This window comes from Pararge aegeria, chromosome 8, assembly GCF_905163445.1.
Source record: "Pararge aegeria chromosome 8, ilParAegt1.1, whole genome shotgun sequence".
In the NCBI taxonomy this organism is placed as follows: domain Eukaryota; kingdom Metazoa; phylum Arthropoda; class Insecta; order Lepidoptera; family Nymphalidae; genus Pararge; species Pararge aegeria.
Window position 1 is genome coordinate 11,092,778 of NC_053187.1, and position 14,575 is coordinate 11,107,352.

General features: G+C 32.6%; 1 protein-coding gene across 1 annotated transcript; it reads right to left on the reverse strand.

Annotated features, from left to right (window-relative positions):
• Positions 1 to 1,456: 1,456 nt before the first annotated feature.
• Positions 1,457 to 11,716, reverse strand: LOC120625760 (gastrula zinc finger protein XlCGF26.1-like). The gene is made up of 9 exons (XM_039892958.1): positions 11,409 to 11,716; positions 9,866 to 9,957; positions 8,814 to 9,087; positions 8,435 to 8,669; positions 7,946 to 8,197; positions 6,939 to 7,086; positions 6,379 to 6,445; positions 5,289 to 5,432; positions 1,457 to 3,838 (listed from the first exon to the last, which is right to left on the reverse strand). Exons 1-9 carry the CDS (start codon positions 11,544 to 11,546, stop codon positions 3,602 to 3,604), a joined length of 1,587 nt encoding a protein of 528 aa, XP_039748892.1. The 5' UTR covers positions 11,547 to 11,716; the 3' UTR covers positions 1,457 to 3,601.
• Positions 11,717 to 14,575: the final 2,859 nt, after the last annotated feature.

Sequence of the window (14,575 nt, forward strand, 5' to 3'; positions counted from 1 at the left end):
AAACGTAGGTGTGATCATAATATCTTTGAAATGTGGAAAGGGATATTTTTCTTGTTATCTCAAGTAACCTATGTTTTATTAATTTTTTAAATTTTTAAAACGTAGTGAACACTAAAAAAGACCCGACAAGATTGTTTAAATTAAGACTTCATGTCAGGTAGAAAGAGACTGTTATAATGGAGATGAAAAGATAAGCAAAAATGTTCAAAGCTACTTTTCCTCATGCCATTAGGTTATGGTTCTCCTGTCAATGCTTTAATGCATAAGAGCATAAAAAGCAGTTAAGGCTGCTTACACCTAGCTTCGAAAGGTTTTTTAAAAGGTTGAAAAAAGATGAAAGTATGTGAAGTACATATTATATCTAGTCATGTAAAGCTTATATAATAATAATATCCTAGATAATAATAATATAAGAAAAGAGGAGAGAGGATAAGACTTCATACTTGCTGGCGCTCTTGCTAAAATAGTAAATTTAATGATTCTGTTAACTAAATATTTGTATGAAGGGTTGTCTTTGGAGTTTGGTTGTTGTGATGATTATACATATAGTCATCACAAAAACCCTATAACATAAATGAAGTGATTTCAAAACAATTGGTATAATAACCCTTCGGGGAAGTTATAAATTTTTTATTGATGTGTAACATCTATAGTCGGAGGTTAAAGTTGATTTTTGGCGTGGCGACACAGGCCGTGGCGACGCATCGCCACGCTATATGATTGAATTTTTGTATTTCGTATGTAACAATAAAAATGAATATTAATTTTGAAATAAAACAGTAATTATTAACCGACTTGGTTGGTTGGACGTGGTTATCCATTTGGTTAAATTTTTTTTTTATTTGTGAACAAATTTGTAATGCTTAATCTTTTTATTATGCAATATCTGCAATAACTTACAGAAAACAATTACGATGTTTCACATCTACCAGGCGTCCCGTGACGGCTCACACGTTTTTTTTTAAATTCCTCGTATATATTGCAAACAAATAATGCTACATTTAAGATACTAGCCAAATATAACGACCCTGTAGTATGTTTTTGAATACATGCGGTTTCGACCGTAACAACATCAAATGTATAAATTTGATATTGTGCCGGTCGCAATCGCTATGCGATTTAGTGTAAGTACCCACTAAAACTATTATAGGGGTGGAAATGACTGTATTTAAATATAAAAAAGATATATATTATTAGCAAAATGTGTTTTAAGAATATATATATATAAATAATAAAATAAGTAAATATATGTTTTTATTTTCGTCAATTAGCCGATACCTGCGACTCAGCCCAGATTTCCAATTAACATGGAATTAAGATACTTAAAAATCTATTACACGCACTCATAATATATTTGTACTTTGTATTTAAGTAAGTTTTATAAAATCCACCGGTCTTTTAAACCTCGCTAAATTAGATCATGGGATTAGTAACTTAACATAATAAAACACACAAAGAATCTTGTAAACAATGTATTTAAAATGTATTTACATTGAAACAACTTAACTCATGCACTTTGCGGTATAAAAAAAATAAAATGCTTTCTTTAAACATTACAGAAAAAAAACCAAAACGACGATTCATATAAAAACGCGCCGCTTAACAATTTACACATTAAAAATATTATTATTTCGTGGGTGCAGTACAAGGTGAATAAGGGAATTTAATTGATAGCTGGTAGTGTCCTCTGACTGCCCAATTAGGAGAGGCCTTTAGACCAAAAGTGGACTGTTATGGGCTATTGATGATGATGATGACGATGACACAATATTAAAGTCAGTCTCGCATTCTAGTAGCGTATTTTCCATCGGGGGCACTATACTTTGTCTGATATAGGATGATGATATAGGCAGGTCCGCCAAGTTTCGTATTATATTCCGGTAAAATAATGACGTACTTCATTTATGGGTACTGCCCAATTAGTGAATAGCACACATAACGAACCAGATCTCACAATTTTTTGTAAATATTAATGCGTGAAAAAAAAACTATGGCAAATATAAAAAAAAATTTTTGTTTTAAAATTAGAAATCATTACACATGATTATTAGTGTGTAGTGTAGCATGTAAAATTCCTAGATGGCAATGATTTTATCAAAAATAAATAAATTATAACCTGTCTGAATACAGCATTGCAATGAAACTATCGATTAGAAGTTCTATGGAATCAATAATCGATAATCAATTAGGTTCATTAACGATTATTCAATACCCTACCCTACTGTCAGCTGTCAAAACTATCATCCTGAATTGGACAAAGCATAAACTTTAAATTATGGCCACTTGACAGGCTATTGTCACTTTACTTTTGTTTGCTATACGATTTTATTAGGCCTGTTTGATGAGATTCGTACCCAAGACATCTTTTACACGTTAAACTACTGAATATTCACACACATTTTTAATATAGCTTATTTACTTATGTCATGAAACAGTGAAACTAAATTCAACGTGTGGTATTACTTTCAGTCAACAAAACAATAGGGATATTATATATATTATGGAATTACTGTCACAGTTTTATTATTTAATTTTAAGTTCATTTTAGTTTTAGCATAACACATATTATTGTTAAATACATTTCGACACACTTTTACAGTAGGTACGAGCCACATGATTTAATAGTAGGTGATAAAGTGGAAATTGGTGTACATAGAGACTAACGTTCTGGCTATATCCCCTAGCCTTATCTTAGTATACTTACTTGGCTAGGCTTTTGATCAGCATAATCTTTTATTTATAACGCATTACGATGAGATTTTGCTAAGACAAAAACTTAATTAATTAACTTAAATTATTTAATTCTAACCAATTTCGATTTGCTTTGATTTTTAAAGGTGAATTAGTCGGTAAGCTCTTAGCTATGTTTAATGAAAATCGGTCCAAGATGGCCTCAGCCACAAAATGGCGGACAACATATTATTTCACAACTCCCTCAATATGGGTATCAAATGAAAGTACTTGAGTAGTAGAATACTACTATACTTTAGAAAGTCGGTGGTTTATAAAATTTTTAATTTATATTTTTTCGGTTTAGGTAAAGGTCAACAATAACTGAATTTAATTATCATTTAAAATTGCACTCAAATTTAGTTCTGCTTGTTCGTTAATATTGTATGGAAGGCTCAAATGTTAAGGTATCCTAAATTTAAACAAAGAAATTCTTACTTTGTCACGTGCAGGTTATTTTTTTGCTGTATTGCTGGCGACCTCAGTTGCAAATCAATTTTGTGAACTTAGGCTTTGCGTAGTTCGCACTTAGAACACTGACTCGAAGGTAGCTTTAAAGTACCATGCCATAGTAAATACTAAGACGAGGTTAAGTAGCTTTATAGATCAGCCTCAAACTTTCCATATTAGAGTCTATACTGGAGCCAAATTGGGAAAAGAATGTTCAATTACCGCATAGTGTTTTTAGTGTATTAAAGAATAATTGTATCTATTAAATTATATTGCTGTGCAAAATTGAAGTGGAAATATTAAATTTAACAATTTTATTAATTTTGATGACTCTTGGTTGTGTGCAAAAGAACACATTTCCGAACTTGACTTTAGTTTAGCAGTGTATTTACATTAAAATAAACATTTTACTAATAGAGGGTTAAGAATTATAGTCCGAGGTGTGGTGCACAGTTTCGTGTGCACCGGGGGTGGGTACGTCACTGAGTTGCGGCATGATATGGGCAATAGCTTCCCCTGCTTCTGTCATCATGCCCAATTCCTTTCGCAGAATATCCTCTGTCACTGTGTGTATCGATTTAAACTTCAAATTGATACCATGAACCTTAAATACATGGTTGTTAAGGTTTACTTTGTAACTGAAGGCTACGCTGCACACCTGAAATAATTTGTTCACACCATAACGTTTGTTCACGGCACTGGTCGCATTCCTCATTTCAATTTTCAACCAATGGACCTTTAATTCTCTCAAATAATAAATAACCCTCTTAGACTCATATTAATAAAACACAGGTTTTCACAGGAAAAATTTCTTAAAATTAAATAATATTACTTGCACACCTAAAACAGTTATTTTTTGCACATCTTGAGATTCTTGAGATTGGGCGATAAAGCTTCTTTATTACGAAATATACGCAAGTACTTATAAGCAATTGGGGGCAAGATTTCCGCTCGTCAAGCTATGTTTTTAAATAAAAAAAAAATCAAAATTAATTTATTTCAAGTAGGCCTAATATAAGCACTTTCGAAACGTCAAGTCTGTCTGTGAAGTGTACTCTATCACCGGTTCGGAAGGCAGATTCTACCGAGAAGAAGCCGACAAAAACTCATCAGTTGCTCTTTTCCAACATCAACAATTTACATTTTTTCGATATGCAAATAAAAAGTTAACATTTAATATAGGCAGATTTAACTTTCCCAACTTACGTGAAAGAAAAGCAACCCCATGATACCAATAAAAAGAACACGTAACATGAATTCTATAGAATCTCTTCAACAAATCTCCTTAATTATGGTATCTCAAAAATTTGTTATAACACCAAATGAATAAAGTAACAACAAATATTATATTTATTGCGTATTGCAGCGTCAATAGGTATTATTCAATTATTATTCGTCGATATATATTATAGTATTAAGTTATTTATAAACATCCCGTTCCCAAGAATCTTAAATCTTATGTGTTATGAGTTTTAAGCGATAAGAAGCCATATGTTACTAACTTCACACGTGTTAGGGCGTTCTCGATTAAAATAGGCGATTTTAATAAAAAAGTAATGAATAGACTGCTCTTTCTTGTGTTCATTTGGGACACTTTTTTAGGACTTTTTTTTTAAATGTTTATAGACGAGCGCTACAATCACACCTGATGGTAAGCGATGATGCAGCCTAAGGTGGAGCGCGCTTGCCTAGAAGATGCCTATTCACTCTTGATTTGAAGGTACTCATATTGTAAACATTGAGGAAAATGGAAGCTGGAAGGGCATTCCAGATCCTAGCGGTGCGGATCAGAAACGAAGATGCGAAGCGCTTCGTACGCGTCCGCGGTATATCGACCACGTAGGGATGCAGATCCTTACGGTGCCTCGGTAAAAAGGCGAGGGGGGAACTAGATCAAATAGTTCTTGAGCACACTCTCCGAAATATATCCTATAGAATACCGATAGTCGCAACCGTGCGACGATGCTCCAAACTTTGAAGTTTTTGTTGTAGGCCAACGTGCTCCAACCTAGACCTCATGATTGCTTTCGAACGGGCATGATTGTCGTCAAGCGCTGGCCTTAGCAATCCCATCTAGTCCTAGCGAGAAGTAGTCAAGTGTAACTCACTTCACAGGTATAAGGGCGTTCTCCAGTATGCATTCGCTCGTGGTTCTGCAACTGGTGCTTCGCGTTGAAAGACATAGCGCAAGTGGTGCACTTGTAAGGCTTGTACCCGGCGTGGATGCGAAGATGCCGATTTAAATCACACCGCTGGAATGCAACACGGATAGTTTTTAACTTACTAAAGACGGCGAAGGTGTACCTAATTAATGTTTTTTTTTATATACATTTTATTGACGAATCAAACAGAGTTCGGTCTGCTCGTAAGTGGAAACTATCGACACAGAATTTAGAACGTACAGAAGCCGTGTGCACGACTTATATTGTAGCAATAAAAACCACTCCATTTTAATAGTGTTTCTCGAACAAACGGTTAGTCACACAATTTAGCAGTTGACAGTAATTGTTTTGGATAGAAGCAGGCGTTACTTTGCGGAATTCCACGTAATATTATGAAAAAGCATAATTTGCTATACTCCGCAAAAAGCAGGAGAATCTGTTTGATGTAAATTATAATTTCTTCAATCAATATACTCCACACCAAACAGATCTTCGGCAATGTACCCTCTACGCGCGTTACCCTGATAGAATATAGCAAATTAAGCTTAACTTTCATATTAGTAATTATTTTACCAATTAAACAATTTACTAAGCATACACTGCCCGTATCTCCGTCTTTCTGACAGTGGGCTGTATCTTATGAACCACAGAGTAGGTAGAGTTGAAATTTTTATCACATGTGTATCTCGATTGCTGCTAAAATAACTAGATTTTTCACAAGAAAACAGACTTCTGATTTACACGTTATAGCAACTAAATAGTAAATATTTTTTGGTATACGATGGATATATTTTTTTTTTAATTTTTCTTCTGTATTTCTTTTGTGTGCAAATAAAGAGTATAAATAATAATAATACATTTAATTAAACGACGATGATTATCTCAACATAAGTATATTGATATATATAAGATGATTCTACAAAACTTGAAAGATGTAAATTAAGCTGTAAAAGGAGACACGAAATTAATAAAGACGTTACGTCGCAAATAGCATCAAATAGCATCTAGGGCTAAAATAAAAGAGTAATTTACTTACTGCAATGAATTTCTTCGAGCATAAGTTGCATTGAAATGGTCTTTCTCCTTTGTGAATGAGATTATGCCTACAAAAAAAAACATTAAACACTTTTTTTTTTACACAATAATAGATGATCCGCAATTATAAAAAATTTAAGTCTTTTAAGGCATTTTTGACTTTCTAAGAGAAATGCACTACAATTCAATATTTCTAAAACCTAAATAGAAGATAAGTCGGAGACCTTGCCACATTTTATCGAAACCTGTTCAGTGGTTTTGGCTTTTAAAATTAAAAAATTCTTCTCTATATGCTGTAGCTGTATATGCTGTGTGTGTGTGTGTGTATAGTGAAGTCCTTTACATATTGTTTCTCGTTGACCACTATTTTTGGACCTGTCAATGTAGTACCTATCAAGTTAGCAGTCTATTTTAGAGATTTGTGTAAGACAGCATCATTATAAAACAATATAAACTGATAACTTTTTTCATCAATTTAATACTCCATTTGAATTTAGAACATCAATAACTTCATTTGGTAATAATGACGATGAAGATGATTAATTCAAAACAATGCATTACCTAACCAATGACTTCTGTGTATAAAATCCTGCTCCGCACACTTCACAAATATGATCCTTTACACCAGAGTGTTGCTTGATGTGAATCAGCAAGTTGCTTTTTTGTACAAAAGATCTAGGGCATTCAGAACAGGTATATTTCTTCTTTTCTGAAAACAAAAACACAAAGGCGTAAAACAATTTTGCCTATCACTAAGCAGCCTTCTAAACTAAATGCAAGAACTTCTGTAGTCTCATCACCATCAAGATCTTATTGAGTACTTGTTTCAGTTTCCCTTGCATCATATTGTCCAGTTGTTTGTCAGCTCTCCTATGTAATTAGATAAAAGACGGCTCGATACGGGCCTTATCGCGTATCCAAATGACTTTTCGACACCACGTACAATGATTGCTTATTACGACGTGTGATCTGATCGGGCAAGTGATACGAATTGGACAAAGACTTACGATGCCTTCGGTTATTTCAAGTGAACAATTAAGACAAAAATTGGACCTCTGGCTCAATTTTAATGTGTGGTTGACCTATGTGTTACTTCACTACATCTATAGCCATATAGGCTAGTCCAATGTAGGAATAAAGACCTCCCTATGGGAGGACTTGCCCATAATCACTACGCTGGGCAGACAGGTTGATAAATGCAGTACATGGTAGTAGTAGCAGAGGACACTACTGCCCGTTCTCTATAAGTTCCCTTAGTCCCGTACAAAACCCACGGATAGAGGAAGGGTGATTACAATTGTATTCTGATCTGCCGTCACCACACTGCACACTTTTTCACTTACATAACATCTATTGACGAAGCTGTAATCACCTACTAACAAGACATTAAATAAATATAACCAGCTAAATGCAAGTTCACTTGCACACTAAGGGTTCTGTACCAAGGTGCAATAGGCAAGGAAGCTAAGCAATACAGTTCTATTACGATCAAAATAAAGGCAAGTCTTTAAAATCCTTAAATGAAGCCCACTAAATGTCTATTGGTTAATCATTTAAGTAAGTCCTACCTTCATGCGTAGCTATATGATTTCCAAGAGTATATGTCAATATACCACATACAGGACAAACAAGTTTTTCTCTTTCCTTTGATATGGGCTTCGCGCTCTTTACTCTTCTTATATTTTCCCGTTTTATGCCTCTATAATCAGATTTTGATGCATTCCTATGTTTGTAATTAGGATGAACCTTTAAAATTGTGGCATCTTTTGGCCTTCTGAGCAGGATAGCGGGACCTTTGGTGCCGTTTTTCATAATTGGATCTAGAATGGAACAACATTATTATTGTTACAGAGAATCTATACTTAGTTTATAACTATCAATATGCTACTTAATAAAAAGATCTTTCATTAATAATCTTGTTTTATTAAAAAACGAAATACTAATTATTCTCGTAGATTTTAAGCTACACTATACATATTATGCTCTTGTAACATATTTGTATTGAAAATTATCAAAGAATTTGCACAAATAAAAAATTTGCCGGCACAGAAACTTACAACAAGTTATAGTTGTTGATTTCTTGTCATCTATGACAATAGTACTTGACTCTTCATATGGCTCTTGCTTGAATTGTTTTATAACCTTAACTTTTCTGACAATTGGTTTTTTGCCCTTGAAAACCTTGATTTCTGACAATTTGGGTTTCTTGAATTTAGGTTTTGGTTTCTCTGTTGGGGGTACATAGTCATCATCATCATCATCAAGATATACATCATCATCAAAAAAGTCATTCTGAAAAAGAAAAAAAATTAACTTTAAGATGTTGGTATGTAAAAAAGAAGTTTTTCAACAATTAAACTTTACAACAAATTTTCGTTAAGGTAAGTCAATCAAATTTGAGCTGATAAACTATTATCTTCATATATTTATACTTACATCAGCTTCAAAATTATTATTCGAGTTGGGTTCATTTGACTCTACCTTTCTTATAATAGTATCAGCAATAACTATGTCTTTAGGTTCCACTACATCAATGTTTGGTTGTATATTGGCTCTTGATGTATCAATTTCCATTTCCCATTTTGGCTCATTCTTAACAGCTAGGGGGCCAATCTCACTTTTTATATCAGTAAATGAGTCAAAAGCTATCTTTTTAGTTGATACATTTTTGCTATCCCTCACACGCAATTTTCTAAGCTCCCTGTCTGATCTAAATTAAATAAGATAACTATTAATAAACTATTATTCTTATATGATTATACTGCTACCCCTTAATACAGTAAACATAATTAGTCTTTATTACTATTTAAATAAATATAATATAAGGATAACTTATATTATCAGATGACAGTATTAATGATTAATTTAATTATTGGAAAGAAGCAGGCATTACTTTGCGGAAGTCCATGATATATTATGAAAATTAAGCTTAATTTGCTATACTCAATCAGTATACTCAACAATTATTCTTTATAAAGTCAATATCTCCTGAGGATGCTCTGGTTTCAGAGCGAAACGTGCGTAGAGGGTACATTGCTGAAGATCTGTTTGAGTGTAAGGATTGAAGAAATTATAAATTACACCATACAGAATCTCTTGTTTTTTGCGAGTATAGCAAATTAAGCTTAATTTTCATAACATTATTTTATTTCAATATCAACCAATGGATGTCCACTACTAGACATAGGTTAATCTTGTGCTACTTGCATCCTATGGCTCCCTTCAACTTGATTTATGTCATCTATCAGCCAGTGCGAGTGTCACCATTCCTTCATCTTGGGACCCCAGCATCCATCAATTCTCCTAGGTATGTATCCCACCCATTGCTGCTTCAGCTCTCCAATATGTTGACCTACGGTAGTAGCTCGGTTTCTTCTATAGATACTGATTAGATCACATAGATAGGCTCCAGGTACATACCTCTCTCCTTCTAACATCATGAAGTCTGTAATTTTAATAAAATTAATCTATTCTAGGTCTAAGCTTACCGTTCTGCAACTGTTTTGAGAAGATAGGCCTTTTCCAATGATGTACAACATTTGTTGCAAATCTTTTCTGGGAGTCCATCATTAGACGCAACCTGGGGAGGTAGAGACAAACAAACACTGATATTGAAAGATATACCATAAAACTAAACTATTAGAGGAGTTTGAATATTTTAATATGGAGCTTGGTTCCTCTAATGTCAACAATTTTTTTTAAACCAACTTAAAAAAGGAGGAGCTTATCAATTTACTTATATTTTGAAACCTGTATTTTGCTACTACAATATATTTCTTGACACCACCTGTTACGTAGGCATACCCACAGGATAGCCATAGTATGCTTGATAAACAATAAGCGGCCATATTGTATCATGTTTAAGTTAAGTCAGTGCAGCAAATACCAGTGGCTAGCTTTGCTCCATGATGAGATACCTTTTTGACCACGCTTCCTATGGGAATTAATTGTAAGGCCTTGGCTAGGGAGAAAAATTGGCCAAGGCAGGGCCTTGGCAAATTGGCCAAGCATAGTTCATAAGTTTAGTTTTAATATTAATGTAATTCTTAGACTAATAAATGTATATTAGTCTTAACATCTTTTTATTCAGCACCCTGCTGTGACCCTAAATATAAGTCACCTTAATGTATTTATTTCTTGCTTTTTAGTAGTATTATAAAATGGGTTTTTATTAGTCATATTTTTTTTATTTTAAAAGAGAGGCAATATAAGTATAATGTTATTTATTATTTAAATGGTTTACTATGTTAGATTTCTGAGATTTACTTGTGGCATGGTTTATAAATGAACAAATTTACATAAAATATGATTATTGACTTACATTTGAATACTGTTTATTGTTATATCTAAATTTAGTTTTCTGTATCATGGTTTTTAAAATCTTTAGTTTATAATACCCTCCTTGCATTTCATCTTTCATGAGAAGTTTATGAGTCTAGAGAAATCATAGACTTAATTATTTAAATAATGCTACTTCTGTTAATTATTATCTGTGCTGTGAATTGACACAGTAAAAGTTTTAAGCAGTAACTCATACTCAACACTTTTATTGTACTAAAAAAAAAAGTCCTACATATTTATGTCAGACCAGTTACAACTAAATCTATAATGCACTTCCAAAGAAGATGAGTTTTTGCCTTTTCTTGCACAGGAAATAAATTTGTTTATAATATGTTATCTTAATTGTTTTAGGCATGGAATTAAGATGATGTTGATTTTCCTCAGATTTCGCGACTATTCGTGTTTACCGCCGAGCGCAACTAAGGCAACAGTAACTAAGCAATCTTAGCCATAAATAGTATAACCTCAACTCATATTTAAATATCAATAAAAGTGAAATTAATAGGTATACATTGTTAGTAAACACTAACTATTCTTCCAAGTCTTGGGTTTACCAATAAAATATTTTGATTTAATACAATTCCTATAGTACAAATTAACTAATGCAGTTAACTTTTACTATTGGTTCATTAGAATTTAGCTCATATGTAGTAATTTTAAAAGTAATGTAAACTATTTGTATTTGCTCACCTTAACGTCTGCAATTGCTGTAAGCATTTCTGCATAGTTCCCAGATAATTCATATCTAAAAAGAGGGCACAGTGGTCTTTTGTTTGACAAACAAATCCGACAAGATGACATAATATTGACCCTGCTAGGTTCTAACATTTTTATTACTAATCTAAAAACATTAAATTTAATGATTGAAGTGATGAACACAATCCGTAACTGTCGGTGTCGTAGAGTGTTTAAAACTTCGATACCGATTAACAAGAACTAGTTACAAGATGAAATATCTTAACAATGGACACCACTAAAATTATAGTCCAACTCTACGATTCGAAGCCATTTTGACAGTTAAGCAACGACTACAGAATACAGAAAGAAGATAAAAAATATAAAATCTGGGCATTTTGTTGGGTCAGCCAATGAGTACACAAGCCTAAATCTAAAGTATATAAATCTCTTTATAAACTGTAGTCTGTGTATACTGCTGAACAGTCACAGAGTAGGCCCATATGCTTAAACATCATTTGTTTTGATAACTACAGAGTACACACTGACAAACCTTATAGTCAGTGGCGGATTTATAGATTTGCCGCCCGTAGGCTATTCAATTTTTGCCGCCTCTAAATTTTGATATTTTAGTCCACAATCATATCAATTTTCTATCAATAAAATTCCAACTTTATAATTTGTGCTCCATCATCCTCGTTACATCAACTTTTCTCATATAGTTATTATTATTGAGAACTATGGTACCGTGTTAGATCCTTGATTATTTTTACAGCAAAGAATTATCAAAAAACATTATTTTAAGGAAAAAATATCTCAATCGTATACCACTTTTAAAGTAAGGTAAGGTATGTCTTAAAACTATACAATACTTACAAAATATGAATTAAGCTTACGTAAAAAACATACATTTGGCGAACGTATGTTTTTTACGTAAACAAAAATTAACATTTATTATTACACTCACAGTTTAAAAACAATACAATAAATATATCTTTTCTTTATTATTTGTTAGCATTATGATTTAAGTTAAATTATAAAAGCATTACAATACTTTTTTGCGAGACTTTGAATTCGCAAATTCCAATCTACTGATGTAAACATTTAATTTAAATAATTCGTGTACGACATGAGCGCTTAAGGCCTGCTAATTTGGATTTTCCAAACTTTTTCTTACTGCAAATAAAATAATTAACTGATAAAATGTATCAATTTTCTAATGATCAAATTGTCTCTAACTTCATATTTTGTGGAGGGAATTTTCTTATTGTCAAGTCACAGTCGTTTAACTATCAGTTATTTGATTAATATTATCTCTATAAGATATTGAACTAGTTTTATATTTTATAAAAATTAGTCAATTTTAGTCAGTATTTTTATTAGACCGTCGATATTATATCGATTGAATTGGGTAAGCAGATCTCATAATAATTAGGTACACGGAGAAAAAATTATAGCAGTTATCAGTGAAGAATATAATATGTAAAAATTACTAAATTTCGATTATATTATCGAATCGCGATATTCTAAAAGTTCATAATCATTAATGTATAATTAGTAAAGCGTTTAGGAATTGATATCCAAAACTACTATGGTATATAAAATACTATGCTATATAAAATACTATGCTATATAAAATACTATGGTATCCAAAACGTTGCACTAAATTTGGTTGCCTCTTATCTCAGCAATAGAACCCAAAGAGTTTGCATAAATGATGCAAAGTCTCAGGGTTCAAATACCTCAATGTGTGTCCCACAAGGCTCGATTTTGGGTCCTTTTCTATTTTTAGTGTATATAAATGATCTACCGTACCATGTCAGTGGAACATGCGACATTGTATTGTTTGCAGATGATACATCTCTAATTTTTAAGACTGATAGGAGTAAAGATAACTCTGACGAAGTAAACCGCATTGTTTTTTGTCGCATATGTCGCACTGGTTTACAGTTAACAACTTACTTTTAAATGCAAAAAAAACAAAGTGTGTCGAATTTATCTTACGTTTATTTTTATCAATTTTCTTTACAAATGTAAAGAAAATTGATAAAAATATAATGATAAATGGTGAATCACTAAAAATAGAGACTTCCACAGTTTTTCTGGGCGTGACCTTGGATAATAAGCTACAGTGGGGTGCCCATATAGATTCACTAGCGGGTAAACTAAGCTCGGCTGCCTACGCAGTCAGAAAAATTAGACAGATTACTGACGTTGAAATAGCTAGGCTAGTTTATCTTGCGTACTTTCATAGTGTTATGTCCTATGGAATCTTGTTATGGGGTAAAGCAGCTGATATCGAAACTATATTTATATTGCAGAAAAGAGCTGTACGGTCAATATATAAACTTAAATCACGCGGATCCCTCCGTGAGAAGTTTAAAGAAATAGGCATACTTACTGTAGCTTCACAATATATTTATAACAATATAGTATTTGTAAGACAACATATTAGTCTTTATAAACAAAAAGTGGACATAAACAGTCGACTTACAAGAAATGGTCATAAATTAGTGTCATCTGCATATCGTCTGCGTAAGGTACAGGGATCATTTGTGGGATTGAGTATACGCTTTTATAATATGATTCCTAAGGTGATTTTGGACCTGCCAATGCACAAGTTTAATGAATTTGTTAAAACACATTTATTACAGCGAGGTTACTATACAATTGATGATTTTTTTAATGACAAGGTTGCTTGGAAGCATCCGGCTCCGCTTTCAGCTCTCACAAGATAGAAAAATGAATGTTAAAATGCAAAATGTAAATTGTTGATGTTGGAAAAGATGAACTGCTGAGTTTCTTGCCGGCTTCTTCTCGGTAGAATCTGCCTTCCGAACCGGTGGTAGAATCACTACAAACAGATAGACTTGACGTTTCAAAAGTGCTTATATTAGGCCTACTTGAAATAAATGAATTTTGAATTTTGAATTTTTTGAATTTCATGCAGAGATGTTGAAATATTTATTAATTAGCACTGTATATGAGAATATTTCGTTTTTTGTTAAATATTTTAATTTCTCTCCAATTTTCGAAATTCGTATTATGTGTGTGTAAATTACACACTGTGTATAATAATTTTTTTTTAATTTGTAAACCGAAATAATAAATTTATGAACTAAATTTGCCGCCCCTTAAAATTTGCCGCCCTAGGCTCCAGCCTACTCAGCCTGCTGGTAAAT